Source organism: Chroicocephalus ridibundus, chromosome 15, assembly GCF_963924245.1.
Source record: "Chroicocephalus ridibundus chromosome 15, bChrRid1.1, whole genome shotgun sequence".
Taxonomy (NCBI): Eukaryota; Metazoa; Chordata; class Aves; order Charadriiformes; family Laridae; genus Chroicocephalus; species Chroicocephalus ridibundus.
The window spans coordinates 965,464-992,854 of NC_086298.1; the positions used below are offsets into that span (position 1 = coordinate 965,464).

A 27,391-nucleotide genomic window follows, 5' to 3' on the forward strand; every position below is an offset into this window, starting at 1 on the left:
TCTCCAGGCTGATCAGGTCTGCAAGTTCCCTGAACCGAGGGGGTTTATGGCTCTTGGATACTTTGTCATTACCAATTAAATTGTCTTAAAGGGAGACTGATTTTTTCAGGAATATCACTCCCATTCCAAGAATGCCATGCCCAGGATGAACTTCCAGCGCATCCTTCTCCATCCCCGCATGCCACTTTTAAGCAGAAACTCGCACCCTCTTGGGGATGGGGAGGGTTTTCATTCCCAAGAGCGTCCGCTCCCATCGCAGATGCACCTGCACCGAGGTGGTCTGAGCTCTTCAGTACTTTCTCATGGCGGAGTCTGTGTCTTAGGGAGAACAGATATTTCCAGGAATGATAACAGTTCCCTTCCAAGAACACTATGACTAAGGAGTAACCACTGGGTGACTCATCCCAGCCTCCACGGACTGCCGTGATGAGACTCCCACTAAGACCAGCAGCAGCCCAGAGGTATTCGCTCGCAGGGAGACGTCTCCTGTCCCAGCGTCTGCAGACAGGCAGAGGAATGCTGCCGGAAGAGCCTGATCAATTTAAATGTTAATTACATCCCACCGCTGAATCCTCCAGTGCAAAATTTACAAGAGGATCAGATGTCACAGAACTATTTCATTTCAGAAGCAATAAATTGCTCTGCTTTAGCACAATTTCTCCGGCTGCAAAATTCTCTCACCATGCCCAGCGACCGCTCCTTAATGGCGTCTCCCGCAAAAGACAAATATGCCTTTTAAACGTATAACTATGTGGGTTTAGCTGAATTCAAACAACAAGGAAACGAAGCAACAAGACGGAGAGGGTCCTTCTTTATAAGGTATGTCTGGCTCGCTCCAGCCTTTGGCTCGGTTTCCAATTTTAGCTGCAGCTTTCTAATCGGCAGAGCTTTGAACTCCACTGCACAGAACCCTTCAGATCTCCGAAGGGAAGTAACCACACGCAGCTACCACAGCCTTAAAAACTCCACACACCACACACCTCCCCTGTAATTTTAACATTAAAGATTTCGCCTTTTGGGAGGTCTGTGAGGCTAGGTTCACCAAAGGAAAAGCATCCATTACTTGTTCCTCCAGTTCTTCGTTCGCACATTCCGATTCACCTCCTGCACTAAGAGCCAGTGGAATACCTGCAGCAGACAGGAGGGGAAAAAAGGAGGAAAAAAACCCCCCAAATCAGGAAGTTCCTCACTTGTAATCACCTGATTACGAACATCAGCTCATTTTCGGTAGCCAGAATCCTCATTTAACATGAATGGCTCCTTATTTCTCCCTTTGTCGACCACCTGTGACCGCTCTGACACATCTCTTCCAGCCCTGCCATGCCCGTAGGTGACAGCCATCTGTCCCCGCTCCAGAGGAGAGCAGAGCCGGAGGCCGTGCCTGGGCTTCCCTGCAAGCTCTCCACAGCAGACGAAGTACTCACGGCTGGACTCGTTACTGCGGCGGAGGTGTTCACATCACCTAACGCACCGCCACGGTGTGGTCCCAACAGCAATTCCAACGGCAGAACCAGATGATGTTTCGGTTCACAGGGCAGACAAAAACCCCAGCTGAAGCCAAGACAATTCCCACCACCCCAGCTCTCTCCCTGTGTTAGGAGCCGGGGAAAGCTGCCTTTCCATCCAAAGGAGACAGCTGTTCCATCAGCAGGAAATGTTTTGCTACACTTTAGGGGGAGGTCAGTATCTAGAAGCTTATCTTCTGGTGGTTCTTCACCATCGTTCAGACAGACCTGATTTAATGGAAACACGTAGTTCAATGACGTGCCTTGCCTGTGGGATAGCAAGGTACAGGCCAGCAATTCCGGAATTGGAGTCTCTGGTTTGGATCTAGTGTATTAACGTGACAGCGTGCAGTACTATAGCACAGCTCTACTAACTGTATTTTCTCTCATAACCTTGCAAAAGCTTATCACAAAGCATTCGGCAATGCACCCAATGCTGATTTCGTGTTCCTCATTTGATTCTTCTAGAGAAAAGCTGGAATTCCTCAGATGCCGTTAGCCGAGCCCACCCCTTCCTGGGATCCCTATGTTAAGCCATACCTTGGTCTACGCTGCCGACTACATCGCTATTGAAAAGCCAAAATTTAGAGATGGAACAGAAATATGGCTGGAGAACGAGCTGCAGAGGCAGAACACGGAGAAACTGCCACGCTGGAGAGGGGAAAGGCAGATGAAGAACAGTGGGCAGAGTAAAAGTGCACTGGGAGCAACACAAGCTGGAAAAAGAATCCGGTCTTTCTCAATGGCAGTAAAAGTCATTCTTTAACTAAGGGCAAAAGAGATCCCTTCCATTCTGAGAAATTTGAGTTATGAAAACATAATAGGAAACCTCACAATTTCGCTAAGACATGCCCTGTTTCTCAGTGAGTCAGAAGTTCACATTCTTCTAATGCAACCTCCCAACTGAAAACAATCCCCACACTTCAAGCAAAAGAATAATAAAGCACACATATGCTTCTTATAAAACAATCCTTACAAATAACCATGGCTTTTGTTTTCATAATGGCTAAAATTCATCATTTCCCCCCCAAAAAACACAGATCAAACAAAATGCACTCTCATTAAAGACAAGGCTCGCTTGTCTGAGCAGAACACTCAATAACATTTTCCTCTTATTTTCTTAGTGCTTTTTGTCAATGAAGACTGAGGAGAGCCGCTCGCCAGGCCCCGCGGCGGGAGGCGGGCAGCCCCGCCACCTCCACCCCGCGACCCCAACCAGGGACCTTCCTCTGCCCCGGCCGCGGCACCCTGCGGGCATCGCGCTCCTCCGCCGCCCCGGGCACGCAGACGCCCCAGCGTCACCACCAGCCAGCACCGTCCGCGGCACGCCAGCAGATGCCCTTCAGATCTGTCGCCAACTTAAGACATAAAAATGAAACCTAAGGAAGGAGTTACCCGGCTTAGGGAACATCCCCCCACAGCGCCCGAGATGTCCCGCTCTCAGGGAGCGGAAACGTCCCCTCCCCTCGCGCAGTGGCAAAGGACAGCAGCTCACCCCATCAATGTGAACACGCACTGAGTCACCACCTCAGACAAACCGGAGTCATTCGGGGACACCTTCAGCACACCCCGGCTTGACAAGGAGAAGTGCACCCATTTTTGCATAAGTGGCAATTCTAAAAATAATACTAAGAAGTTGCTTTCTAGGTAGGTAATGAAATCCAAATTAATAAAAGCCAAAAAACATAACTATCATTAGCCTTTTGCGAGAAATTGGCGACACTTTTAATGGTTTCCTCATCTGTTTGATGGGCTATAACCTCATTACCGAGGGTTACTGAGCACCAAGATGCCAATGCAATCCCTGGCACGGGAGCGCTCAGGGACTGATGGGTGTCGGGGCATGCACCGAGGGGAGGACACCCGTGCACCCCCTCATCCCCTTCTGATTTTCTACACCTTCTCCCTCTATCTCCACTGGCAGGCACAGCCAGGGGGGTGACTGAAGGCACTGAGCTCGGTGGATCCCCGTCCTGCCGAAACCACGGCTTGTGCTCTTGTGTTCAAACCTATTTGTGCAAAAAACACAGTTTCATCATAAAATATTTCTTTTCCTCCAAATATTCAGCCAAGCTATTTCTACTAACTTTAGCCAACGGCTCCATGCGTTTTTTTCAGTGATAAAGAGAAATGGGTTTGGTGCCATATAGCGTCTCAGGGTTGAGAAAGGGTGAGGAGCTCCCAGAGCTCCCCGCCATGGAAGGGGCCATTCCTCACCACCTGCCGAGCGACGGGGCTCTCACCGTGCCACCACGAGCCCAGAGCAGCAGGATCCATCACAGCCAGGGCACAAGGCAACCAGTAACAGGTTGGAGAGCAGCTGGAGAGCAGCTCTGTGGAAAGAGACCTGGGAGTTCTGGGGACAACGGAATGACCATGAGCCAGCCATGGGCCCTTGTGGCCAAGAAGGCCAACGGCATCCTGGGGGGCATCAAGAAGAGTGTGGCCAGCAGGAGGAGGGAGGTCATCCGCCCCCTCTGCTCTGCCCTGGGGAGGCCACGTCTGGAGCACTGGGTCCAGTTCTGGGCTCCCTGGGTCAAGAGGGACAGGGAACTGCTGGAGAGGGGACAGCAAAGGGCTACCAAGATGCTGAGGGGACTGGAACACCTCTCTGATGAAGAAAGGCTGAGGGACTTGGGGCTCTTCAGTCTGGAAAAGAGACGACTGAGGGGGGATCTTATCAATGCTGATAAATACTGAAAGGGGGGGTGTCAGGAGGATGGGGCCAGGCTCTGCTCAGTGGTGCCCGGGGACAGGACAAGGGGTAACGGGCACAAACTTGAGCATGGGAAGTTCCACCGAAACATGAGGAGGAACTTCTTTGCTGTGAGGGTGGCAGAGCCCTGGCACAGGCTGCCCAGAGAGGTGGGGGAGTCTCCGTCTCTGGAGACATTCCAACCCCGCCTGGACGCGTTCCTGTGCCACCTGCTCTGGGGGACCCTGCTCTGGCCGGGGGTGGGACTGGGTGATCTCCAGAGGTCCCTGCCAACCCCTGCCATCCTGTGATTCTGGGATTCTGTGATTCTGTCCCTACACTGAGTTCATGGCATTTTCACGGAAATGGAAATTCAGGAGCTTAAACCCAACACGTAAAACAGCACTCCAGAAAACTAACAATTCCTTCTTGCAAGCTTATCACGCCTGCAAAGCTGAAGAAAACTAATATTGTCCAGGATAAAAGGGGGAACATCTTACACATGTCCTTGTTTTCTGGCTACTTAGTACCGAGAGCATCAGGAACAGCAGCAGCAGCAGGTCTGGCGGACTGAACTGCAGCTTGGGAAAGAGGAATCACATGCAGAGTACTATCACAAAGCTAAAAAGATATGTATTTTTTCCCTTCCAGACACCCCTGGAAATCCCCAAGTTCTAAACCTAAGAACCTTTAACTGTCTCTCCTAAGCAGTTTTCCCCCAACTGTTAATACTAAAAAGCCACAATACATGTTTTGAAGTCATCCAACTTTCTTTTTAGAACAGTAACAATAGTTTGATTCTTGTTTAAACGCCATTCCCACATTTTTTTCTGCCAGTTCCTCACTGCTGTGTACTTAAGAAGAATCAGCAGATGCTGAACGGGGGCCAGAACCTCTCCCTCTCTGAGGCCGAAGCGCAGGGTGGCGGAACTGAACCCCGCGGGGACGGACCAGCCGCCCCGGCCCTTTCCAGAACCCAAAGCGCTGCAGCTCCTTCCCCATCAGCCCGGGGACAGGCACCGAGGGCGTCCTGCTTCTCCCAGCTCCGAAGGGTTTGCGTTTCGGTTATCTACACAGCTCATAACTGGCGCCGCTCATTCAGGTGCTCCGTATCAGACACTGAATTTGTTTTCATCTGTGGCTGGATAACCCAAGAGCCCCAAGAAATCTGTAGGTTACACCTGAGAAAGACAACGTGAGCCTGGAGAACACTTCAGCTGTTCTGCCAGCATTTCAGAAGCGTATTAAAGTAACCTTCTCAGTAAAGCCGACATTCACTTTTTTGTTGTTTTTTTACTTGCCGAGACCATTCCGATCACTGAAGATAGGTCATCAGGTTCAAGGAAACTTTGTTCTCTAAGTATCCAAATGAGAACTAAACTGTTTTTAAAAACAGGAGTTGAAATAGAAATTTTTACATGTTGAGACCTGATGTTAGCAAAGTATTTAGACTGTGTTTTAAGCACACGTTAAAATGCGCAGCTAAAAACATTTGGCCCACTTTCAGTTCCCCAACACAAAGGCTCCGACCTTCAGCTGCAGAAATCCGGGTATTTTAACCTGTCCCAAGTGACATCACCTAATTTCAGCCAAAGCTTTAAATGTAAATACCTCCTTGAAGGAAGAGCTCCATGGATGAAATTCTCACCCAAGGAAGCCGACACAAAACTTTCCATACACATCGACCAAGGAACATCACTGGGCTTGGGTCCACATCCTAACTTTTTTATGCAGTTTTTCATTAATGCTTAATTTCTCCTTAAATTGAGGAAAGTTTCACCTGAGTTAGGGTTCACAAGAGCTTTCTATCAAGTTGTACCATGAAACGCTTTTAACATAACATTCGAAAGACATCCAAACCTTGTGTCACGTAGCAGTGAGGATGGTAACATCTTCCTGCCCTGTGTTGTGAGGACTCCAGCTCATTTAGCAAAGCAAATATAGGTGCACTGAGCTTCTCACGGGAGCGTAGGGCTGCGGATGGGGAAACTCTGCTGGAAACTCTCAGAGAACACTGCTGGAAAACACTGACCAGTTCTGCTTGAGAGAGGAAGATCTACTGCTTTTGTAGATCTTCATACACCGACCGATTTTCTACTGGTAGAAAATGAGGGGGAGAAACCAAGGCTGCAGCAGCTCCACGTCTTCTGGCGCTGTCTCTCTCCGGAGTGGGGTCATCGTAACAGCTCCAGTCCTCCCCTTAGCACACAGATGGCCTGGCAAGAGCTAGAGCCGTCAGCCGAGCCAAAACTCCAATTAATGGTGGGTACTAGAGACAAGATCAGCATCTCGCAATTACAACCGAAACTAACTTTTCCAGCAAGGCAAAAGCCCACAAGTTTTATTGCCCAATGCTTAACAAAGGCGGAATCGAAGAAGGGAGGCACAATTATGGGAACAAGGCTAAGAAACTTAAGAGCACATTACATTTTGCCACTTATTGCTTTTATTAAGCATTTACTTTGAAATTCACAGCTTTCCAGTACCTGTGTGAGAGCTCCTCTTCATATGCTCTACCCAACACATGTTAAAACTTGTGCGAATCTTTTTCCCATCAGTTAAAAAACAAAACCCCCAAAAAGTCCACGTCTGCAGCAGATATTAGTGTCGTCTCCCCCGGCCCATGGGTATTTTTAGCCTTAACAGATCTGCTGAGAGGAAAGCTACCGACAACGGAAAGGAATGCCTTTTCAGATTTTATCTCTGACAATTCTTTGTGAATGTAGGTATGTCGGAATTACGTGTGAATGCTGCTTTTTTCTCTTGACTTCTACATCTTCGTTCTGAGCACTCTGAGGCAGGACAGAAGGAAGACACACTGGCCAGCCCCAGCGGTATCTCACCTCTCACTCTCAGAAGCCCAAGGCCGGTGCCCTGCATCAGGCAGCGCCGTGGCCGGGAAGTCACCACTCGCCTTCCCGAAGCCTCTTGCTGGGAAATTCCCTTTTCCCTCTGCTGCTCTTGGCCGTTCCTCCAAGGCACAGGTAACAGCAAGTAAGCAACCATCACCGCTCCGGCCCAGCAAATCCCGGGCACTGCTGGCTTATTTTCTGCCCCTCAGGCTGTGTTTTCAAGAGATGATGCTCTGACACCATCTTTCCTCCTTTTCTCCGTCCTCGTCCTCCTCCCCAGTGCAGGGAGACAGGCCAGGAGCCACAGCCGCGCAGGACGGGCAGATGTAGGCACCCGTGACCCACACTCTTGTTGGGCAGCATAATGAACCAAACTCATTGGCTTTAAATGCTAATTGGAGGAAATATCATAGCGTTCTTCTAATCAAAAATAAGGCTTGTGAAGTAGCTTTTTGGCTTCCCTTCAGTTTACCTATAATGTAATTAAAAGACTCAAGTAAACAAAGTGCAGAAGACCCATCTGTCCAGGCTGAATGAAGCTTTCCACAGCCGAAATACTTTGCTTATGTTGAAGAAAATAATGGTAAAATTCCTACAGCAACAAATTCCTTCTTCTTCCTATAGCTAATTACATCTCAGAGTGTTCTCTTAAAACTCTGTCTCCAGTACCGATACTCAATATTGCCAGAGAAAGCAAGAATCTTCAAATGACATGTTCTTCATCTGGAGCACTGGGTCCAGTTCTGGGCTCCCCAGTTCCAGAAGGACATGGGGAACTGCTGGAGAGGGGACAGCAAAGGGCCACCAAGATGCTGAGGGGACTGGAACACCTCTCTGATGGAGAAAGGCTGAGGGACTTGGGTCTCTTCAGTCTGGAAAAAAGACGACTGAGGGGGGATCTTATCAACGCTGATAAATACTGAAAGGGGGGGTGTCAGGAGGATGGGGCCAGGCTCTTTGCAGTGGTGCCCGGGGACAGGACAAGGGGTAACGGGCACAAACTTGACCATGGGAAGTTCCACCTCAACATGAGGAGGAACTTCTTTGCTGTGAGGGTGGCAGAGCCCTGGCACAGGCTGCCCAGAGAGGTGGGGGAGTCTCCGTCTCTGGAGACATTCCAACCCCGCCTGGAGGCGTTCCTGTGCCACCTGCTCTGGGTGACCCTGCTCTGGCCGGGGGTGGGACTGGGTGATCTCCAGAGGGCCCTGCCAACCCCCTCCAGTCTGGGATTCTGTGATTCATGGGTGTCTCTGCTCCTGTTGCTGCTTTTGAAAATCCCATCCTGAGGTGCCAGGAACAGTTCCGATTACTCCAAAGTGTGCCCCAAATGCTGAACGTGCTCCCTCCACGCACAAAGCTCCCCAGGACACCTCTAAATGATTGCAAAGTAGCCAAATGCTTTTCCACGAGCCGGCTGGCTCGAACCATTCTTCTCTGGGACACATTATGACTCCACACGCAGGCTCAGGCGAAAGCTTGCCCAGGGCTTCGCACTGCGCTACCACCGACTCACCAGCTTGCCTTCGATTTTTCAGCGTTTCTAGTACTAGATACGAGGCTGAATAAAAGATAGCACTGCTACTTAAGATCAAAGCAGCGACGGCTATTCACGTGCAAAATTTATAGGTGCACCCTCTTAGATAAAATAAAAATAACACCCGAACCTTTGAGAGGTGCTACACGTGGCTTGCGAAGTTGCAGCTCTTGGAGGTTAAGTAGAAAAGAGAGGATACCTGTCAGCCCAGCACCAACGTGTCTGAAGAGATTTGCTGGTTTCTATGGCAATGGGGAGGGTAAGGTGCTGCCTGGTTACAATTCTGACTGACGCACATCTCAAACAATCGTTCTCTTCCTGTTCGTATGACATAAGAAAAACAGGATGCTAAGAGGTGTTTATCTGAACGAACAAGATAAGCAGCCTCGCTGACGTTTCTAAAACTGTAGGATTTAACTAACAAGATGTTATAGATTTTCGGGGGGGGGGGAGGGAATAAAAAATCCAACTGCTGGGCTGCTGAATGTGATTAAATTATGCATGGAAAGATCCTTTCCCTCCGAACCCGCAGGAAACAGTAGAGGAGTTGTTATATGAGCCATGAATACCAATGGAAAGTCTTTTTAGTGCGAGATACCGAGTTACACTGCTGAATCAAAACTGAGAAAAACAGCTTAGTGGGCAATACCCTGCCGTCCCCCCGAACTGTGTTCAGACCCAGGACGCTGATGGGGTGGGCGACAGAGCGTCGGGGTGCTGCGATGGTCCTGCTGCTAGAGAAGGAAGCCGGGCTGGGTTATAAAGCGGTTTGTGGCAAGAAGAACCATTTTGCAGGCGTTTCTCGGGCATCGCGGGTCTCCACAGTGTTTTAAATGTCCATCAGTGCCTGAGAGGGAACCTCCTCACTCCACATCGCGATTTCATCAATGAGGGAACTTGCAACAGGCCCAAATCATGCAGCAGAGTACGGTGCTGCAATCACTGCTGCCCACTAATTAAGACGAGCTGGTGGAGCCCAGCAGCACACTGCAGTTCAAAGCAGAAAACCAGCTCGTGCCCTAAAAGCACAACCACATCATCCCAGGGGAGGTTCTGGAGCAGGGGAAAGGTACTGCTCTTCACAGCCATGCTCTTGTCGCCCGCGCGCAGGGGCAACGCAGCCAGGTAATGATAACGAACCATTAAACAGACGGCGTGTGACCCGGTGGCAAGTTGCATTCGCTTTAACACATCGCTCCTTCTCATTTGGGAAAAGAGAGCTCGCCAGAGGCAGGGAGAAAGGACGAGGTGTGCTTAGAGACAGGTACGCCCGAAAGAGCTAAGAGCAGCACGGCTTGGGGAGTTAACTGCCAGCAGCTGCCTTGCGCGGCAGCAGAAGAACGGGACGTTCAGCAAGGACGCTGGAAGGGACAGGCGAGAGGCTGGAAGCGGGACATCACTCTGTGTTTGAGGAGACATTTGCAGTATATAAACCACTCAGAGCGGAAGGCTTTACGTGGAATCAAAGGAAAATAATGAAGAAGAAGGGGAGCATGCTTCAGCCTGACTTTCCCGAGGGGCGATTCCTGTTCAGGAATTACGGACAACCAGTTAAAGTCTCCTCAGTCTTCGGCCTCACAGGAAAATGAATACTGCTAAATATTTTGGCTGGGGATGTCCAAGAATTAGCTGACAACTGTCAAACAGGGAAGTTCAACAGTCTTTCACATACTTATTTTTTCACAGCTTCACCTATTTAAAATGCACACACAATTTAAAATACAATACTCATTACGGTCTTCTGCATGCCATCACACCCACGGAAGAACCAGCCCGTACACCACAGTGCTCCCATCACTCAGAAGCACAACGTGTCATTTTCCCGGCCCAGGGCAGGGGGGTTGGAACTAGATGATCTTTAAGGTCCCTTCCAACCCGAACCGTTCTGTGATTCCGTGACTGTACACCGCTGCGCACCGGGCCTGGCACCAAAGCCCTCATATTAACAAAACTTCGGTTTATCGTCCATCAGCCACCGCAGACCTGTTTGAGCACATGGTAAGAATAATAATGATGTAAAAACTCTTAAAATAGAAAATGAGTACAATCAGATATTGAAGTGAAGGGTTAATGAATGTGTGGACTCAGTAATTAAAGCAGCGAGCGGTGGGGCGCAGGAGGAGGTGGGCTGAGCCCGCTCTCCACGGAGAGCCCCGCGCAGCTGCCAGGGATTCCAGCATCAAAGTGCCCGCGCGCTGCCACAAGAGAACGGGATCACGCAGTGCGAGAGATGCGACTGAACGCAATACTCACCTTCACCAGCTCCGTGTGCTACCTAGAGCATCCCCTGTCCAGGAGTCGCAATCACAGCTCGCAGCTGGTTCAGAAGGAGCTGCCTTTGGGAGCACCAAAGCAAAGACATTAGGAAGCCTGGAGTGGCTTCCCTGACACTGCAACATCACCAAGTTTGAGACAAAGCTACCCCAACAACTCTGCACGCCTTTGTGACCTGCAGTTATCTAAAATCCTTTGCAAGTGCTTGCCCTCCTCCACCTCCACTTTCTTTATTTCTTTTATTTCTTTGAAATCTCCCCATCAGACTTGCCCGCAGCCAAGGACGTGCTGATCTCCCAAATGCAATCCTTTTATGGTCCCTACTGTGACCACTTCAACGCTTTCTTGCACATCAACGATGCCACCGAGACATACCCAAAGCAGCAGAGCCAAAGAAGCACTATCGCACAGAGCTGCCAACAGCGGGTCTTACCTTGAAGCCAGCAGCCCCCTATGTTTGTGTTTTTCCTTTTCTACATCGAGCGGGTGTTGGTGGCCTTAAAAAGCGGCACCTCAGGCTATATGTTAGTTTATAAGGCACGAAGATGCTGCACTTCTTCCCCACGCGGGCACTGGGAAGCGCAGCAGTTCACCCACAGTCTCCCAGGAGAACCCCCATGGAAACAAGAACAGGTGCCCGATCCCAGCCTCCCTCATTTCCACATCAGTATGGATCCATCTGCTTTATTTTCACTTCGGTATGGATCCTTCTCTTTTAACAATTGCTTCCAACTTATTCTCGCCTGGTATCAGCAGCTGCGGGAGCCCAGCGCAGCCCCCAGCGAAGCACAGACCCTGCTGGGTGGCCGGAACCACGGGGACTCTCAGCGTCCCCACGAGCACATCCCCACGGCCCTGGAGCTGCTACGCGTCCGTGCAGCCCCCTCTCGCCTGCTGGGATTCCAGCTGCACCAGTCCCATCGTCTCAGGGCTCCCAAAAGCCCCACACCACGGCCAGGATGTCACTTACGGATCAGCTCTCCAGGAGCAGCCCTGATTTCCAAAGTCCTTTAGGAAACAGCGGGTGACTTTTGCCACCTGCGTTATCCATCGCAGAAGACGCGGGGCAGAAGAGATCTGTTTAAGAAGGTGGATTTTGACTTACTTTTATGTAAATTTTGTTTTCCCATTTGGTGCACGTATTTAAGTCAGTATCAAAGGAACAAAATGGAAACCAAATCATTGTCTCCGGTTTGGCTGGTTTACAGACCAACTCCCAGCCTTTAATTCTAGGAAGTGAGCGACCGCGGAGTCTCCCGACAGCCAAAGGCCCCTCTTTCAGTCTCCCCGGTTGTCTTGGAAGTAGCCAGGTTCACGCGGCCCCATTCCGCCTGCAAGGGAACGCGGGGCAGATGGAAAGAGGGAAAGACAAAGACAGACAGAGAGACACTGCGAAAGACGGAGAGACAAAGAGCGGCGGCGGATGAAAAGCGCATGGAACGAAGGCAGGACCCAGCCAAGCCAAACAAAGTTTTCCTTGAGTGATTACATCTGCTGGAGAGTCCCCAGCTTGCACTCTCCTCGCTGAGAAATTCTTTTAATTGTGTCTAGGACATTTTAAAAATCCCAAGAAAAGCTCCTCTGTAATCATGAAAGCTCTGAACTGTGTGAACTTTTGTTATGCTGAATTACTGAGAGTTTGCTACGTACTTCTTCAAGTAAAAGCTGAAAATTGCTTTACAGAAGATATTTCTGAGGTAGAGCCCTGGGGAAGGGAAACCGATGATAAATTTTAATTTCTTTTTCCCCAAGAAAAAACAAACAATTTAGAAAATTCTCCCTCCCGATGTCTGTGTAGCCAAAGTGCAAAGAGCATCCAGAAGAAAATGAAAAGAGACACCTCTTCAAATTAGGCCAAATTAAATAAGGTTCAACGAATGACTTGTAGAGCCGAAGCCCGCAACCCCCTGTAACGGCTGCCCTCCCGGGAAGTCAACGGGGACGGCGGCTCTTCCCCAGCCGCTAGAGCCGCTGCTGCCCAGCGGATGGTGGGAGCGGGCGGCTGGGCAGGAGTGTGGGGCCAGCGCAGATGCAGCCCCTCTGCCGGGACGTCGGCCTGCCACAGGCTTTTGCTTGTATGTACGAATATCGACACTTGTAAGCCAGAAAGACAGATTAGCATCAAGCAGTCTTCAAGTTGGCTAAAAGGACCGTGTTTCTGCCCTGCTCAGACACGCTGCTGGGGTTATCGGAGTGCCACTGCCCACGGGCTTTGCATCAGGGTCCATCTCCCACCCGCGGCAAACCTCCGGGCAAACCTCCCTCGCCTTCAAGTTGTTTTCCCAGCATGAATTCGTACCCTACCACCCACGCTGATAACCAGAAATGCCAGAGAGTTGACAGACTGCAAGTACCTCATTTCTCTCCTCCACAACCCAAACACCTGCCTGCACACCTCGGGTAACGAGATAACGGTGTTTACCAAATTTGAGGGTCTGTCACTGAAGACGCTGTAAAGGCAAGGCTCAATGTTAAAAGACAAAAAAACCCACACAGTGTGTCGAGCTGGCCCTCACTTCGGCCCAGTCACACGCTCCACCGTGTCCCAGGTGTGTGGCACCCGGGAAGGTGAAAGCATGACTGAGAGGGGGACACCTAACACGTCCGCACCCACCCAACAGCCACCCAAAGCTGTGCTTTGGCCTATACACGTATTTCAAGTACTTCAAACTAACATCTGGCTGCATTTCACCACTTTGCTGGAGCAAAAACAAAGTGCCGGGTCCTCGTTCCATCTCTTTTGCGTATCGCATGGGAGTGCGGTCACACCGACCCACCTGAACCCTCCCCGCCCGGCAGCTCGCCCTGCGGAAAAACGGGAGCCCTCCCCTGCCCCAGCCCGCGCGGGCTCCGCTCCTCAGCAGGGCACCACCACTCCCAGCCGGCCGCCGGCAATAAACTCACTGGGGATGAGTTCTTGCTGGGCCGGTGAAGTGAACCAACTCAGTGAAGGGTCCAAGGTAGCAGCGCTGGAGCCCAGAGGATGACTCACGGACCCAGGACTGGGCGCGAGGGCACGAGGGAGAAGGGCAGGGAGCAAGACCTTCCCCTTGCAGCTGCAGTGAAGCCACTAGATCAGTCAGCGCTTCCACTTGCTCCGTTCTGCCAAAACGCATGCACACAGATACACATTATTTAGTTGTATCGTAGGTAGCGATGCATATTCTTCAATGAACTGCAGAGGAGTTCAGTTTTGTGTGCTCTACGATGGCTCCAACTTAGAATAGAACTCGTAGGTCAGCCACAAGAGAGGATCCTTCGTCTGCTGCAGCCCAGCACGGCCAGGCTAAGACGCTGCAGCACCTCGAGCACCTTCAGCAGGAGAAACAACCACTGCTGAGAGGACGCAAATGCACAGGCAGACGTCAGCATCATCCACATGCATTTTTTAAACAGTACGTCTTATAGTAACTTTAAAACAGTATCTATCCTTAAGATAGGCAGCCTTTCCAGGCAGATCCTCCTCCTCTGCTCAGCTCTTCGGGAAGCATGACCATCCCTCCAGAGCCAGGATCGTGCCATTTAGAAACACCAGCTCAGTATCTACTGAATGACACTTCAAGAACGTGGCTGAAGGAAACCTCAATGGATAGAAACACTAGAAGCTGCTACGGGAACTGGTGACAGTCACCTACCGTGGTGCTGAGCAGAAGACTAGGTGGCACCTATGAGATGGGGAGCCTGACCTGAACCAGGGAGCAAAGGGATTGATGGCTCTCTAGACCCTGCCACATGGTACGAGGAATAAACAGCCTGGTGGATACGGAGCACAATTTGAGGACTCCTACTGCAATAATCTCAACCTTCAGCACTGTGCAGGGTCCCCTAAAAACCCGCGGTTTGTTGGGGAGGAGGTTGGGGTTTTGTTTTATGCTTATTTGCCTCTTGTTTTTTGTCTTAGTGGACAACATTCATTTCCAGTAACTGTCGACCAAAGTGGATAAGGAGTATTTAACAATAAAGTGCAAGAATCCATTATGAGTAATGGCAACCCATGTGCTTTTATGAAACAATAACACACCAACGTGAAATAAATCAGTGCCTTTTAATTTAACAATGTAAATTACCCTCCCACCTGCTGTGAATCTCCGTAAGGAGAAAAAGCTGGCTGCATATTTACCAAGCTGTCTATCCCAGTCCCATTCTGAACTGGCCTAATGCCCTGGGGTTAGACTGTAGGACTCTGTCATCTCTTGCACTCGTATGACCTAAGAAAGGGAATGTGGCCCTTTTCCCACAAGCCCAGAGTGAGAACATCATAAAAGCTGAACTTTAGCCCCCTTTTTGGGCAGGCAGCACAATAGCAAGGAGGATGCTGTTACTCCCTGGAGGCTCCGCTGCTGAAAAACATCACCAAGCTCAAGTAAAAGGTCAGTAGTTAGGATTGCATCTCTTGTTTTCTTCAGTTTTCCTCCTCCGTCAAAGGCAGTTAAACATTCTTTGCACACACCCCCTCCCTCCTTCTGAGAAATGCAGGAAGGAAGTGCTTGCAAAATAGTTTAATTTAAAAGAACGCACAATCACACACAGCAAACACTGCTTTAGACTCGGAGCAGGACATTTCTGTCGCCTCACAGTTCCCACTAAAACACAAATGAATCCCTGCCACGGCAGAGCCGTTCCTCCCTCCCCGCCGCATTTTCACTCCCAAACCCTTCTGCCGAGGGGCAGACACCTTGGCTGAGAAGACCTGCAGGGACGTGCTGCAGGCACCCCCCCGGCTCCGGCAGCACACACCGCCCCGCAGGCTCCCCGCAAGCTGGAGCAGAGGAGATGCGCCTGGAGAGCCAGGGAAAGGAGGGTGCAGCAACCCCCACGGTCCCTCAAGGCGCCGCACGGTGACACGCTCCAAGAGGCAGTAACGCGGCCCTGGGCCGTAGGACACAATTTCGCCTCCCGTCTTTCTCATAATTAGTGCTTGTTTGATTTCACTGTATGTTTTTCCTCCAAGGTTTGTTACCTGGACCTTACTAGAGTTTGTGAAGGTTGTTTGGGACTGTTGGATTTAACTTGACCCTTGACTTCCCTAGGTTCATGTGAAAGAACCAGAGTGGGAGGAAACGGCTCTTACGCTCCATCCCTTTTTGCAAAGAGGAACGTAGAGACCAGCAGGCAATTCATGGAAAACTTCGCTCTTATCGATCAGTTCATGTCGTGTGACCCCATTTCCAGTCTAAACATAATTCTCCTCTGTCACGCGGTGTTGTCGTATCCCTGGGCAAACAGCATTTACTATCGCAAGCCCATTTCTTTGACTTACAGAGACTTTGGCAGTCCCGAGTCTTCCCTCGAGCCACAAACCGTGACAGCCACCAGCACATGTCAGAAGGGGCTCGCGAGTCCCTGTCTGCTTTCACTTCTTTGAGAATTACCAGCCCTCCCAGCCACAGGCTCTTGAAATAAACACCTCGGCCGCTCGCAGCCTGTCCCAGCCCGGCAGCGCTTCGGCTCGGTGGTTTCAGCAGATCCGATCATGTTACTGCCGTCCCGCGTTCCTTACATTGCTGGGCTAGCACGCGGTGGATTGGTTTCAAGTTGGCACTCTTGTACTTAAAAGGGACACTGTCAACAAATCACAGCCCCGTCTCTTTTTTTTTTTTTAACCCATTGCAGTCACAGCGCATAATTAGATGAATAAAATAAATAAAAGATCGGTGCGTGTAGGAACTGGGCAGAATTGCACCCACTGCCCGTTAGAGTGACATCTTCTTCCTCCAAACGGGATCACCGGGACAAGAAAAGACACAACAAATTATTTTCAAGAAGGAAATTAAGAAATTTTGCATGCTGTTAATGTGAGCACTTTCCCATGTACAGTCAAACAGCTTCACAAAGGGGAAGATTAATACTTTTACGAAACAGGGAAATGAGACTGCCAAATGCCACAAACTGTCTGGGGACTTCGGGTCTACGGCAGGACCTGAAACCAGGTTGCTGAGTTTTGCTTTTTTTCTTTTAAAGTTGACAACTCCAATTGACGGCATCTACTTTCAGCCCTGACCGGGGGGGAACCGGACTTTTCTTAGTTCTAGGCCATTGCCCGGATGGGTAAGTTTTTTGGTTTTGTTACTGTTTTCATAAACACACAGCTATTACTGCTGTTTATTATCCTTCCCACCCCCTGTAACTTTTACCTTCTTTTCTTTTGCAACTGGTGTTATTCATGGGCTTTTCGGCTAGATTCAAAAAGAATTGTTGGTGTTTCAGAGATGCCTTCAGATTTTAAACGAGGGCTCCATAATACCGCATTCTGCAAAGACCTTAAATAAGAAATAATTTCGATCTCACAGAGTATCGTAAAGGCATTTAAAGAGCTTACACCCCACCCCATGCCTGTTGCAAGCCCAGACAAAGGACAATAAAAATGTGGAACAGAGGAGAAGGAATGAAACAACCACAGAAAAGCACATCTGGCTGGGCAGACGCAGCGCTTGTGCAGGTAGCCAGCACAGAGCTGGGGATTTTTTTGCTTATCAAGACTGTTAAAAGAGTTACACACTGGTTTTTATACGATTAAAAAAAGCATAAAAAGCATAAACTGCACTGAAAGATTTGTGACAAAAACCACCACATCACCCAGTATGGATGTGGGGTCAGAGTGGCCAGACTTCAGCAGTACGCAGTTTGCTTCCGGAAAGTCTTCACCAATTACTTCCACAACTCTAGCCCAAAAACCTTATCATTAAAACAACACACTCGTGCTGTAATTCTAGAGCTTACACTCACATTCAAGTTTCATCCCAACTTTGCCAAAACATAGCCTTAAGTAAATACTATTCTGACCCCGAGTACGCTGGGCACGCTGCAAAGGCCGTCGCGCTGCAGAGCTCCCTGACAGGACTTTTTCGGAGAGAAAAGTCAGAAAAAGTTGAAGGAATCCTGTAGTGTCAGTTAATTCAGGAAAAAACGCCACAAAACATTATTTTCTTACAATATGAGCAACTGCTGAAATTTCAGGGTAGGTTTTCAGTTTACCATTAAGCTGGACTCTTCACTTGAATTTTACCCCAAACCTTCCAGTGACCCAAAGAGGGAAGTCTTGGGGGTGGTGTAACTCCACACTAATTCACAAGCTGACGGGCTGAGCTGGGTGGGAGGCGTGGGCTCAGAGTACAATTCAACACGGGCAGCATCAAGTTGAAAAAGGAGGGCAGGCGTAATTGCTGCGGTGGTTTATAGTCTTTCCATCCCGCTCCTTCCATTCCCGAGTACAAACCAGTCCTCTTGCTGTTGGACACTACTCCAAAGGTAGCTTTGGAGTATCTCAGGCCAAAGAACAATAGATAGCTTCCAAAATACCTACTGGAAAATACAGAGTGAGAAGGCGGTGATGCAGATGGGGCGCTATCCGCATGGATGCTCACACCTAGACAGACTAACCTCGGTGCTCAGCCTCATACATACGGCATTCAGGCTGGATGTATAAGGAAAATTAAACCTCAAACATGGAAAAGTTGTTTCTCCGTCAAGTTAGACTCTCACTATTCTGCCATTTCCAGTTGCACAATAGGATTATTCAGTGATCTTGAGTGTTTCAGTGATTGCTCATCATCTCTCAACAGCTGATCTCTGCAGGCTTTTGCTATCAGAACCAAAACGAAATTCCCATCTTGAAGTTGGCGAGAATACTAAAGCCATACTGAAAACAATAAAACCAAATAGCTGTTTTAAGGAATGTTAAAAAAAAAGTTACAACGCAGACAGGTCCGAAAATATTATCTAAATATTGTAATGCAGCTTTTAAACAAAACCAGTAACACAAGAAAAAGATCACAGCTCAGTTCTGAGCCTTTTCTTGGAGGGCGGCACAGAATCCTATTCAGCCAAGGTGATTCATTTAAAGGTGAGGCCTCCACCTTATTTATTTCCTCCTTCTTTACGGCATCCCGGATAGCGTTTGCCTCATCGCTGCCCTACCCCGAAGACCTGACAGAAACCTGTCTCCGTCAGGCCAGACAAGTCACTTCCTTCCCCTGAGGCCAGACCCAGCACTCCAGACCCGAGAGCATCCCCGGTCGCTTCCTTGGCTTAAGGCTCCACAACCTGTCGGGGCAGTAGCTTCTTTACTAAACGTCATCCCTTTTCCTTCTTTTTCTCCTTTTTTTCCTTTGATAAGCTGCTTCTTCTAAAGGGGAATTTTGATTATCAAAGTACTTAATTATAAAGGGGAAGGGAAGCAAATCCTCAGTAACCTGCTGGCAGACACAGCCCGCAGATCGAACTGGCTCGTGCACGAATCCCAGCGGTTTGCGCTCCCGCTGCCTCCAAAGTGTTTATGCGAGACGTGTGTTTTTCCCGTTGCTTCCCGATTGTTTGGCTGGGCTGGGTGATGGATGGTGGAGATGGTTGTGTCTGGAAATGTGCTCCGAAGTCGACAGGAAGCCGAGGGGGCCTTTGCCAGCACTTCCTTCCTGCATACACGGGGAGGACAGAATGGGAAAAACCTTGGCTGTCTCTTACCCTGAGAAAAGTGCTACCCTTCCAGCTGGATTACAGTAACAATAATTTAATCTTTCACAAGATTATAATATCCTTCCTCTCTAAGTATAGCTACAGTGGTAGCAAGGCTGAAATAATGAAATGAGCCAACAATGTAAAACTACAGGGGGATGGTGCTGGAAGCGGAACAAATGGAGGTCCAGATCTGCAGATCCCTATCTTCAGTCAAGATACGAATCACGAGTGGATCAGACCTGTTTAACCCAGTATCTTGGCTCCAAGAGGAACCAGTATTAAGCGCTTCAGTAGAAGGTGTCCAATCCACCCAAGTAGTACATTGGGAATGTGTCCCTCTTGGCAGCTTCATTCCTGTGCCTGTTTTAGGGAGTGGATCTAAACTCAAATCATAATATTTATTACCCCTACAAAAAATAACGCTGCAGTGAGCAATCTGTGATCCATGTGAGCCGCACATTCCTCACGAGCACCCAGGATGGTTTGTATCACGGAGACTTTCCTTGAACGGCCTCTGGGTCCTTTCGTGGATGATTCATGAACCCGCGTGACGCGCAATCATCATCTGTTCACAGTCACAAAAACACGTGCAGAGTATTAAAGAACAGATATTCCATGTTACCACAGGAATTTTCCTAAGATTTTCCATTCTTGACTCCCAGGTTCAAACCCATAGACAACGGCAAGATCTTCAGTGTAAGCAGGTGTTCAGAACCCCAACCTCATCAACCTGCTCTCCTACAGCCACATGGACCATGACAGCAAGAGCACGGCACGAGGAGGGTGGCTCTGAAGACCACTTTCCTTGCTGTCCCAGCAAGGGGATATCCCAGCAATCCCCTGGACGAGTTTGCCCAAGCAAGTCCGAAAAAGGGAGGAAAAAACTCTCAGGACTCTTGACAACAAAAGAAAACTCCCCAAACCTGTGAGCAGACAGCTCTCATTACAGCCTCGACTTCTGAAAAAGGAATCAGACAAAAAGACCTCAGCCGTTAACAAAGAGTAGGGAACAATGGAAACTGTCAAAAAATAGCCCTCACGTCAGAACCAAGAATGCCCCTTTTTACACATCCAAAAAAGCAGCGAGCCGAGCGAGAGCCTGGGAGGCCGTTGGGCGCTGCTTCTGCCTTACGCCTCCCCGGCCCTTCTCCTTCGCAGAAACTGCCAGAAGCACCAGCTGATGCCGAATTCCAATAACCAAACATGGGGATGGAAGACGAGGGGAAATTTATGGCAGGACTGAGCCAGAATAAGTAACAAATTCCTGTCCATTCAACCTCTCAGGCAAGGACCCTAACTCTGAAACTTCAGGGGATATACGTGAAAATGGTATGTGTGTGCATCTTCCCTGGGCCTTACTTTATAGAGTAAAGCAATTACAAAAGAAATTAATGAGAAAACTAAACTATGGATGAAATCTGAATGAGTTGTGTAACGCACAGTAATAAAAATCATGTGTTCTTCCAAATTGGTGAGAAGTTACAAAAACAGCAGATTAAAAAAGTTGGAAACCGGAATACAGTTCTAAGAATGTTGACATCTAGTTGTCAAGCAACTTCATCCAGTAACTTCACGGCACGCAACTTAGCATTGAATTCACAGGTTTTGCTCTATTTGTAACTCAGCATTCTTCTCCAATAGCACTAAGGAAAATAAACGGAAAGCAAATCATGGTGAACGGCAGGAGAAGATAAGCAAAGGCTTGGACAAGCAGAAAACTCACCCGTGGGCTGATCACTTGAGTCACCGTCCTGATTCATCCTCCCAAAGGTGGCACCAGATCGGGATGCTGAGCTTGGTGGTCTACAGCTCAGTGTTGTCAGCCCAAGCTCTTGCTTCTGAAAAGAAGAATGTAGCGTTACTATCAAACTGTAGGAACTTCACCCTGCGTGACAAAGGAAATACCTTGTGTGTGGTCTGGAGCCTTTGCATCTAAGCACGATAGTGGAGAACCTGTGTGCACGTACAGCTTAGCGCAGAAGTCACAGTGCAATGCCCGAAGATCAGAGAACTAGATGGTGAGTCAGGGAATTAAGTCAACCAAGAATCACTGCAAAGTGGCACCTGAAATCTCATGCAAGTTAAAACAACGTGTAGTTTAAACAATGATCCTATTCTGGATTCCTGGAATAGGCCAAGATCAGCTTTCAGCTTTCAACTGCACAAACAGGAGTCTCTAACACTATTTACTTGATTAACCAAACAAAAAGAATGACCTATCTAACTTCCAAACTGGACCAGCAGTCCACGTGAAGGTATGTTTTTGCCGTAGCTAAACAGCTCCTCCTCTTTGTTTGCTTGCCCTTCCACTCATCACATCTCGACTGTGGTAGAGTTGGGAACAGAACCCATGTCTCCCAAATCCCCGTCCAGTGCCTTAACCACCACATCCTTCCTGCTGAATCACATCGCGGGGTTGTTTATCAGGAAGGAAATTCCCCCTCGAGAGTACTCACTCTGAGTGTGCTGGTGGAACGCAAATGCTTACAAAAATACAAATGGCCTAGCAATAACAACAAGTGATTTAAGCCCCGGTACAACAGGCTGAGGGTACGTACGCATCAGTATATTGCTTTTTGTTGACAGCAGCGGCCTAAGTAAGGCACCATCGAGCAGGACATTACACAGAACAAGCAGTGCGTCCGGATGTCCTCGGCGTAACAGCCTCCTGCTCTTCTAAAGATGATACGTAACTTTGCAAACCTCTGCCCCACGGTTAGCATCAGGTGGGTGGCACTCAGAGGGGATTCAAGAGGTTTATATTCTTACCAGGCCCCACAAAGGTCACCTTTGGTAGCATCTCACACCAAGCTGCTAAGTGCAGGCAGCTCTAGTACGTGATCCAGTGGGTCAGAATGAACCTCAACATGATGTACTAGCAAAGGACCTTCGCTTTCTTTAAGGTCTTTAGCCAAAAAAAAAAAAAAAAAAAATCAAAGCAGGGCAGGGAGGGAGATACCAAAAGTGGAACAAACAGGTTTTAGCCTAAACGCACTTTACTCCATTAGTCGCCTAGAAAACAAAAAGGATTGTAATTCCTCTGTGATCTGTTAGAGGACACAAACCCACTGAAATGCAAGTTCATGGTCCAGGGCTCTGAAGAACTTGGCTCCGCTCAGCAGCTGGGCAAAGGGGAAGAATTTCCCCGCTTGCAAGCAGTGGCTTTACAGGTTGCGTCCCGCGAGACCACAGCACCCGACACAAACACGCGCCTGGGCAGGTTCCCAGAACTCCGACAAGATTTCTTTTACACTCACTCCCTTTCAAACGACTTTGTATAGAAATTCCAGCAGCAGCACCTCCCGAGGGGCAGGGAACCAAACCCTCAATCACGACATCCTGGGGTGATGCTCACACGTCTAGAGCAGCTTTTAAACAGCACAGGGGATGGGGCTCGCTGCCTCCCGCGAGCTGCTCGGGAGCAGGCCCAAGGGAGACGTGCTCAGCCTCCGGTGCACAGGGCGGCCATGGGGCCATGGACAGCCAAGGGCCAGGTCGGTCCTGCAGACGCAGGCAGGGCCCCATGGGCTCCGCTGGACACACCAGCCCCACGGGAAGGCAGTCTTCTCCCCAGAGGAGCCTGGTCTGAGGGCAGCCAACCCACCACGCACCCACATGAACACCTGGAAGCTTCTGCTCCCTACGCAATCTCCTCTGCTTGCTCATTAAGCTTCAAGACTGATCCCCACTGATCCCCAACCACGTCAGAAACACCTCTCAAAGCAAATGCAGGGAGGATTGGTGCTGCTCTGGAGGCACAGAGCCCCCCCGAGGGCACTTTGTGTGGGATCCATCTATCGCACACGGACACCTGCATCTCACCTGGACATCTGAGCTCCCCATCCGGCCAGTGGAGACACAGGGGCACCTCTAAGGACCTCACCCAAACAGGGATGACTTGAAGAAGACATCTATGGAGTAACCTGTTTCTCTCTGGTGGCTGTCTAGAGAGTCCCGGTAGCAACCTCAGATGAAGGCATCTATGTCCAACCAGCTGAATCCCACCCTCTGCCATTACTTTACCCCAGAGCTGAACATACTGGTTTTGCCAACCCACAGCACATCGAGAAACACATCAGAAACTGTCAGGCAAAGCACCAGTCTCAAACAAAATCAAACGCCACTGCTTTGAAGTTTGGTATTTTGAATCTATCACCTACTCATTCTTTCTCTGTTACTTTAATTGTCTACGGTTTTTGTATTTATCTCAATGTATCTACACAGATACAAGAGTCAGAAGGAGCCAGACTCCTCTCTGGGGTGCCCAGTGACAGGAAAAGAGGCAATGAGCATATGGGCATGAACTGAAATACAGGAAATTGTGTTTAAACATTAGAAAAAAAAACAAACCACTTTTTTTTTTCCTCTCTCTTCACCCCTTCCCTCCCCGTATGAGCGATGAAGCTCTGGAACAGGCTGTCCAGAGAGGCTGTAGAGTCTCCATCCTGACTGGACACAGTCCTGAGCAGCCGGCTGTACCTGTCGGAGTGGGTGATCTCCAGAGGTCCCCTCCAACCTCAACTACTCTGCGGTTCTGCAGTACGCTTGAAGACTGGATATGAAAAGGCTCCTTCCATTTGGGATGTACATGGTTGAAGACAGACAAACCTTACTACCCAGGGGTAACACCTGAGATTTCCAGAGAAACGATCACGTAGTCTGCTCCCTGTCCTTCGCCCCACCAAGAATCACTGCTGGCTGCAGAATACCTGGCCCAGGTTTGCTCTGCACCGCTTTGTAGTTTTGCACAGCACTGGCATCGGACACATCCAATAACTTACTGAAGTAAAAGTTTCTTGCCAGAAGACACTTTGAGGTACTACTTGCATTCTTTTGAAGAGTAAAAACAAGTCACAATTTCTCCTCGAGGTTTCTTTCAACCTTGACATTATCTAAAAACCCTCAAGCCTTGCTTTTTTACAGGATACAAGAGTAACTTAGGAATTAACATTAAACGTAATTCAAGTGTTCTTCACTAAAAAGGCTATTCTCTCATTCCTTGCCTGCTATTTTTGTAGTCAGGATCAAGCTTGTGTTTTTTTCCTATTAGCTCACAGAATCACAGACTGGCTGGGTTGGAAGGGACCTTCGGAGACCATCTCCTCCAAGGCCCTGCCAGAGCAGGGTCACCTGCCCCACTTAGGTCTGAATCAAGTGTGTCCAGAAGGAGAATGGAACTCCACATCTTCAGTCCTGCAGGATCTTGTGGCCAGTCTGTAGTGGTGAGTAGTGGCACGTTAGAAGATAATTGCTGTTATGGATGTCTTCTGCTCGGTTTGAAGCATCCCCCATGGAGAAACCCAGCTAACAGCTAAAGAAAAAGGCTTCTGCAAGGAGCTGCCAAACTGCTTCTCCAAGGACTTCCAACTTTTCTCCAGAGCAGGTGTGGGCACTGCCAAGCTCTCGACCTGGGCACCGGTGCCAGACAGGAGTGTTTTGCTCCCGATTGCCCCCAGCCATCCCAAGTAACGCTCATGGTCTGAGGCAAAAAGGACAAACGTCTGGCAAACATCTGACACCTCTCCTGCCCGCAGTTCCTAACTTCCCGAAAGGCAAAGCCACGTTCAGGTGGCCGGGGAGGCATTTACACCTGATGATGGAAACGGAGCTCAGGCTCCTGCTTCCCCGGAGAGAGCTGAGGCCACAGCCACCACCAGACAGGGAACGGAGGCCACCGGTTTCCTTTTGAGCCATTTCAGTCCAAGCAGGGCCATCTCGGGGCTGGGGCCAACAAGAGCCTCCTGAACCTTCCACTCCGGAGCCCCACCAGAACAGCAGCAAATCTCTCTCCTGCGAGTTTGTTACCCCTCGGCAGGGTCAACTCCTGCGCCGGTGTCTCAAGCCCTGCCACAGCGGGGGCTTTCCTTATAGCCCAGCAGCTGGCTGAAGAGACTGCGGAAAAATCTGCTCTCTCCTCAGAAAAAGTCACCAAAACAAAAGAAGCGGGTTTCTATTCCGCTTGGTTATGGAAAAAGATTTGAAAACGTGAAGTGAGAGTAACTAAAAGCTTTAGAAACAAGAAGGCAAATACTAGGAAGCAATGTTTATTTGTAGTCTTCTTAATACTGTGATTTTTAAGCCTATGCCACATTTTCGTAACCTGCTTTTTATTGCTTTAGTGTTACGTACAGGCACACGCGGCAGAAGATGTCCAGCATTATGGACCCCTCTGCAGAAAAAAAAATGAGTTAGGAGTATGGGTGAAGGAGCTGGAAGTCCTAACAAATGCATCATCGAAACCCCATGGGTGTCTTTCCATTGACTTTTACAGACTTTGGATCCCCTACTTAAACCCAACCTGGCAGCCCTGGAGGCGGATTTGGCTTTTGGCTCCCAGCAGCCACAAACCCAACACTTCATAAGGCACCAGCTGAACTACACTACCCGAAATCTCTGCTCCGCTCTCAAATTACGGCATCTCGGACCTCAGTGTGTCACAAATTACCTACATCCCCAGGCTGTCCACAAGCCACCTCAGCAGCCTTTGTTCTTTCAAAGTGGGAAAAAGTGACAGCGATTCCCGTGGCCTCTTCCTACCCCAGACTGAAACGCAAATAGCAGTTCCACCTATTTCTCCAGTCTTTCTTTTATCACATAAACCTTTAACTACTCAAATAGAAACTTCACTTCTCTGTGAGAAGGACATAGGAAAAAAAAAGCACTGACACCAGCAAAAAAAAATAAAAATTAAAAACAAAAAGGCAGCAGGAGCTGTCAGCCAGTGCCTGCCAGCAACACCCCGGCCGGCCCAGCGGCTCCTGGCCATCAGGGCTGCCCAGCGCTGGCACAGCCGACACCAGCGCTCCAGGGTGTTACTGGGAACAGGCCAGGACAAGCCCCTGCAGCTAAAAGCCGCCTTCTGTATCAATTAATTTTCTTTGGCTTCATTCTACGAACGACATCCCTGTTTCTCTGCTTCGGTTTAATGGACTTTTTATTAAATGATTATTGATTTTTTATCATTTATGGGAGTCATTTAATCACTTCATACCATTATTATCATAAGACTCATTGGAACCGCTGAAGGCTCAAACCAGAAAGCAGCAGAGCTAGGCAGTTCCAGCTACACCCTCCGCCTCATTAGTGCTGACATTAAACCTAGAAAGCAGCTGCCAAAATATCAACAGATGTCTATCAAAGTGGGTTGGATCATCAAGGCTATCCCCCTCAGCACAGCGAAACCCGCCAGCTTGACAAGAATGTATTTTAATGGAAGTTCCTGTCCAAGTTTCTAACATCAATAAGCAAGTTGTTGTGACACCGAGGGAATAAATAAAACCTGAGCCCGTGGAGAAAGCCCTGTACAGCAGAGAACGTGTCTCCCTGCGCCCGCTGAGTGTCCAGCACATCACCGGCACCAACAGGACACCAAGAATAAAACAATCATCGTCTGCAGGTACCAACCATGTGGAGCAACATCTGAACCATGTGCACATCCCAGCCCGGCAGCTCACTCCTGTCTGTCTTACTCCTGACAGTAGAGTTGACCCTCCGTTATAAAAGCAGCAACTTCAACGCCCGGGTCACCGCATCCCTTCCAGCCAGGGTAAACAGTTTACCAGCAGCATCCGACTGAGGTTAACGCAGCGACACACTGCCCCATTCCCTTTGCAGCGCCACAGCGAGGAGGGCGATTCCGGGGGGGGCAGGGACAAGCTAACATGACTTCTTGCAGTGAGATGAGTCCTCCTTTCCAAAGGAGGGGGAAACAAAAAAAAAAAAAAAAAAAAAAAAAAGAAGAAGAAAAAAGAACTGACAGCTTGGACTTCAGTTTCTGAAAGCCCAGGAAGACCTTCAAACAGGATCCTTCAGTGATTTCTGCCCCAAAGCTCTCACGTTGGAGGGACCCTGTGACTCCCAAGGCACGCGGGAGGCAGAGCAAAGCAGCCCAGGCACACCCACGGGGTATTTGCCTGCCGGGGCATTCGGTAAGAAGAACAGTTGTCCTTTTTTCCTGTAGATCTGAAGAGTCACGGATAGATAGGAGGAAATAAATACTTTACATGATTCCTAAGTATCCCTGTAACCTCTAGAGTTACTTGGGAGACAGTCTGCTGCCTGCCTTCCTGGAAGCTAA

The 27,391-nt window shown here is 49.2% G+C and overlaps 1 protein-coding gene across 9 annotated transcripts in view; it reads right to left on the reverse strand.

Moving 5' to 3' along the window:
* Positions 1–27,391, reverse strand: part of EXD3 (exonuclease 3'-5' domain containing 3) — a 305,022-nt gene that overhangs the window by 212,395 nt on the left and 65,236 nt on the right. For all 9 annotated transcript variants that reach the window (XM_063352656.1, XM_063352657.1, XM_063352651.1 and 6 more), the window contains one exon: positions 21,038–21,152. In XM_063352656.1, coding sequence (XP_063208726.1) covers positions 21,038–21,074 — 37 coding nt within the window. In that variant the 5' untranslated portion in view covers positions 21,075–21,152. The remainder of the gene's footprint in view (positions 1–21,037; positions 21,153–27,391) is intronic.